Source organism: Sinocyclocheilus rhinocerous, unplaced genomic scaffold, assembly GCF_001515625.1.
Source record: "Sinocyclocheilus rhinocerous isolate Xijiao unplaced genomic scaffold, SAMN03320098_v1.1 scaffold53, whole genome shotgun sequence".
Classification (NCBI taxonomy): Eukaryota; Metazoa; Chordata; class Actinopteri; order Cypriniformes; family Cyprinidae; genus Sinocyclocheilus; species Sinocyclocheilus rhinocerous.
The window spans coordinates 2,210,591-2,216,100 of NW_015645538.1; the positions used below are offsets into that span (position 1 = coordinate 2,210,591).

Below are 5,510 nucleotides of genomic sequence, written 5' to 3' on the forward strand. Positions count from 1 at the left end.
ATCCTCCTGTTGTTAACGTTGTTCTTCTTCGTTTCAGTTGTTGAACGCCGCGCACAAATGACGTCGCTGTCGACCGGCTTACGTCACTTCTTAGAACACACTGTCGGTGCGAATGCAACCCTTTAAATGGTACTGGGAAATAGTTCGCGCAAAATCGTCCTAGTACTTCAGTACTGTACATTTAGTTCTGGAACTAAAGCGGTGCGAAAGGCCCTATTATTATATTATATTATATTACAAAATGTCATCTGAGGTGACTAATATAAAGCACAAGTTTGAGTGTTTCCCTTGTGTTTTCTTCTTGCTCCCCCCTGGAGCAGTCAATAACCATTTGACACGAGCGTTGATATTAAGCCGTGGTCTTTCAACCTTGCAGAACCCCACCTGTCATCTTAAAAACCCAATCTGAGCGGCTGATGAAATGCCGTTCCTCTTGCTCAGCTAAAAGTCCTCCCTTTTAGTGACTGAAGACATGTGATTGACGACTCAATTTCGCAACAGGATGGTCGCAATCTTCCAAATGGAGGGCAGCGGATGAAAGCAACTCTTCGGATGCTAGCTGTAATTGCAATGATGCTGCACCCACACCGTGGGAGGTTGGGGGGCTCTGACAGCTGTCGCTAGCTCATAGTCTTCTGGGGTTAATTGCTGTGATTTGTTGATTGTAGATGCTTATGCATTGTATGACACTGTCAGTTTCTAAACATGGACCGCAATGGCATGTCGATCTAAGAAGCAGGGGGAACGGTTACACTAACAAAGCTTTTGACAGAATATATTTAATATATAACAGTGCCAAATAAACAGACGTTTCAGTGAGAAGCACAAAAGCATCCAAATACTTTTAGGGCTGCTGTATCTGAGCTCTGTGTCTAGACAAACGCTAGTCAAGCTAATAACTCTAAGGAGAGGTCAATGAACCAGGGTCACGCGTCATTTCCTAGACACTGATAAAGGGGACATACAGAATTAAACAAGGCATGAGAATGTGTACGCACTTAGCACAACCCCTAATAAATCATCATAATTCGACACTTTGTCAAAATATTTGGACCCAGCCTGTGTGTCTGAAGCGGCTTTTGTGAGTGTCACAGCTGTGGAATGAGAGCGAGTGTGTGTGCGTGTGTGAGAGAGAGAGTGGGGACGGCGTGACTGAACAGTCATGGCTTACTTCTAGAGTGGTGAGCACAATCTTCTCCACAGATGAGAAGTAGGCCTCCCACAAGAACTGTGTCTGCTGTCGCAGAGCCAGAATCTTATCCTGATGAATGGAGTGCACCGTGGACGGGATCTGCACAGAGAGAGAGAGAGAGAGAGAGTGATAAATCAGTGCCCTGCTGCTAGAGAGGTTATCTATGAACAGAACAAATGAAAACAAGGGAAAACAGAGGGATATGGGGTGTATGAGGTGTATGGCATCTCACACTGCTTGGTTAAACAAATCAAATCTGTAAAACCTGAATAATCTGCATCATTGTCCTTATGGAAAACTGGATCATATCAGACTAAGACAGTCAAACCAGTCCAAGCTGTGTTTTAGAGCAAACAATGTGTTTCAGCCAAGTAGGACGTCCTGGATCAACATCCTTCGTTTGACAGGAATGTTGATCCAGGACCAAAAATCGCATGTCAAACACTATCCAAGTTTTCAACCTGTTTTGTCTCAGTCCATCAGTAAATTCCTCTTCATCAACACAAATGTGTATATCTAAAGACATATCATATAGAATATCATTCATCATTACCATTACATTATATAATAATGATAATAAAAATATTATAAAATTAATTATTAGTAATTATTAAATTATATAAAAAATATTTATAATAAAATCATAAAATTTAATTAATTATTAAATTAATAAAAATGTACTATTATTTATTATTATTATTATTATTACCACTACAACTACTGACGTGAATTCATACTGAGGGTTTCACCAACACCAATGTGTGTTTATTTGAAGGCATATTATATTGGATAATATTTAGCATTATTATAAATAATAAAATGGATATTCTTCTTCTTATTATTATTATTATTACTAGTACTACTACTACTACAACTATTGACTTTAAAACTAAAAACAATTCACATTTTGGGTGAAAAACAGACTCACCAAGTGAATGGCTTCCTCTCTCCCTTAACATACCTGAGATTGTTTCGAATCATATTTTGACGTTTTAGGGAACAATCATAGAGAAACTTTCTCTAGGAAAAACCTTAATGGCAAATTTATTTATAAGCGAGTCCAGATGGGAGGTTTAACAAATGTAATTTGCAGTTTTTGTATGTAATTATCATCAAAGCTTAACAAGTAATTTTTGATATATTCCCTCTGAGTGAACCAAAATAATTTTAAAAAGTCTTCAAAAAGGAACTAAAAGCATACAAAAAAAGAACACACACACACACAAAAGATCACAGGATTAATTGTGAATATTTTAATCTTTTGACAGCCATAATATAATAATAATTTAGTCACAATTCCTGTGAAGCTCCAGGCTTTCCATTGTTCAACAGATAGTTCACCCAAAACTGAAAATTGTGTCATCATTTGTTAACCCTCATGTTGTTCTAAACCTGTATGACATTCTTTCTTCTGTGGAACATGAAGATATTTTGAAGAATGTTGGCAACCAAAGAATCTGCTGCCTTTGACTTCCATCATATTGACAAAAAAATCCCCCGACATTTCTCCAAATATCTTTTTTTTTGTATCACAGAAGTAAGTAAGTCATAGAGCTTTGGGAATGACATGAGGATGAATAAACGATGACAGAATTTCTCTTTAACAAAGGAAATCCTGGAACCTCCATGGAATACATGTATGTCTGGATGGGAATCATTTGAGGTGTTTTTGAATATAATTAAACAGCTTAACTGGCTGAGGTGGTCTAAAAGCTCTAACCAAGCTGACTTCAGCCCCAATGTCTGACACGACTATTAAAGTATTTGAGCAGAACACAAAAGAGATTCTGGAAAGGATGCAATAAAAACACATTGGATTTCAGACCTGCAGTAGGAGCCTCTCGTCCCCGATCACAGCAGCCGTGTTCCAGTCGATGACCTCCGAGAAGGGGAGTTCCCAACCGTTACTCAGCATGACCGGCACACAGGCCGCCTACAAACACACAAACACACAGAGCGATGGGGTCAAAGCGTGAGTCATATGTGCCGTGTTTTGATTACAGGACAGCACAAAGAGAGAAAACACATGGATGAATAAGAAACAGAACAAACACAATGGGACGCATATTAAATTGCTTCTACTGAATGCCAGAAAAGCCATTAGCCTTGTTACTGATACTGACTCGAAGAGTCCAGCGTACAGACGCCTACAGATCAACATCCACTTCACTTATACAGTTACACGTCATGACAATAAATACAGAGAGGGAGAGAGAAAATATGTACTATAAAACAGGGAAGAGGGGCTGAGGAGAGAAAAGTTAATTTCCTTTGAAGTGCGGGAGATGTGTAGAAAAAGAGGGATGAGCAGCTGTTGTGACTGACGGCTGTTTGACGTAATGAGGACCTGCCACTCAAGAGGTCATAAAGATGTCAGCTGAGCACTGAGCGCCACAGGGCTTCAACTCTAGTGGTCACACACACACACACACGCTCAGGGGAAGAGGGTCTGTGCTCCAGAAGTGAAGAGGTGCGGGTGCTGTATGTGAGAGCTAATGTCAAAGTATGTGCGTGCGCAGGATTGTTTCACAATGCTTGTGAGGGCCACATTTCTGAAAACATCCTTATGATAAAATCTCTTCAAAACAACTAGTGGGGGCGATAATTGTTCATTAAAAACAGAAAGGTTCATAAATTGGCCAACTAATGTTTTAATTAACATCCAAAAGGTGACAGAAAGGGACAGAGTTTGTATGCAGTTATTAGTGACATGAGGGTTTTCAACTTGAGAGGAAGGATTGCACAGAAAAGGAAAGGCAGAAGGAAGTAAGTGTGGAAGGAAGAAAGTGAAAGTGTGGAAGGAAGGAATGAAAAAAAATGCGGAATGGAGGAATAAAAGAAGTGCAGAAGGAAGGAAAGTACAAAAGGAATTGAGGAATTCTGGGAACGTAAGAAAAAAGGACAGAACAAAATAATTTAAGTGAGCAAGAAAGGATAAAAGAATGAAAAAAATGAAAGGAAGTGCATTGGGAAGTAAGGAAGAAAGAATGAACTTGGAAGGAAGGATGAAATGAGGGAAGTGAACAAGAAAAGGAAGGGCAGAAGGAAGTGAGTGCCGAAGAAAGTAAATGTACAAAAAAAGGATCAGAGAAGATGGAAAGGTGCAAAAAACAAAGGAGGGGGGAAAGAAGGAAGAATGAACGAGGTTGAAAGGATTTAGAGAAAGAAGGAAGGGAGTGCATAAGAAAATTTACTGTACAAGAAATGATCAAAGAATGGAAGAAAGGAAGCAAGTAAAGAATGGAGGGAGGGAAGGAAGGAGGAAACATTTTTGGAAGGGACTTTGAACTTGGAAAGATTTAGAGAAGAATTGGGGGGGGGGGGGGGGTTGTTGACAGTGACATATTATGGTTTGGTGACAAATAACAAATTGAATTGACTAACATTAGCTCCATTTTATATATATATATATATATATATAAATAAATCTTGGTGCTTAAGAAACATCTCTAATTGTTATCAATGTTGAACACATTGAAAATGCTGTGGAAACAGTATACAAATCACTTTAATATACTGTCACTTTAGATTAATTTAATGCATAAAAATGTAATGTATTTTCCAAAAAAAGAAAAAAAAAGAAAAAGTTACTTAACCCAAATGTTTTAATGCTTTTTTAAATATATTATTATATTTGATGCATTACATATGGAACTATATATAACACATTTGTAAGTCCATTCAGTACCACAGTATAAACCAAAGTACCAAGGAATTACCACCTAATAATTTATAATTGTGCCATGGTTCCACCACAGTACTTTTTTGTACACATTGTGTGTATTGCCCATGTTATTTCAAAGCAGCTCCTTTTACTGATTTCCTGAGCATCTTTTGACCTTGGGAAGCTCAGACCACTTAAAACAGCACAGCGGAGATGAGAGGGTGTAATGGTGAGTGTTTATACACAAGCGAGAATTGTTTGGGTCTTTAATGGTGCTCAGGCACACACAAGTGTTTGTGTGAAGTGAATCCATGGCAATGAGCATCTATGTGAGATGAAATGCAGTAGAGAAAAGAACAGTGTTTAAGTATTATGAGAAAACTGCTGGCGAGTAAATCAATATCAGGGTCTAAAAATGAGGATCTCCCTCTGTGATTGTGTTTATTTCACAGGCTGGGTACAATTATACTACCCTGCCCAAACACAGCCCTAACGCAGCTTTATGCTCCGTCTCCATAGCAACTCCGGCTAAATGCTTCCATTCGGAGTGTGTTAATTTTATGCGTTCTGCACATGGCTGATGGGGGGGGGGACCTTGCACAATGCGGTAATGTTTTAAAAATCGCCACCGTTTCATTTCTCTTGCTTTTCACC

At 38.7% G+C, this 5,510-nt stretch overlaps 1 protein-coding gene across 3 annotated transcripts in view; it reads right to left on the reverse strand.

Annotated features, from left to right (window-relative positions):
• The window catches only part of ext1b (exostosin glycosyltransferase 1b), a 76,612-nt gene that overhangs the window by 22,170 nt on the left and 48,932 nt on the right, over positions 1-5,510 (reverse strand). For all 3 annotated transcript variants that reach the window (XM_016509879.1, XM_016509878.1, XM_016509880.1), the window contains 2 exons: positions 3,018-3,125; positions 1,172-1,291 (listed from right to left, as the gene is read on the reverse strand). In XM_016509879.1, coding sequence (XP_016365365.1) covers positions 1,172-1,291; positions 3,018-3,125 — 228 coding nt within the window. The remainder of the gene's footprint in view (positions 1-1,171; positions 1,292-3,017; positions 3,126-5,510) is intronic.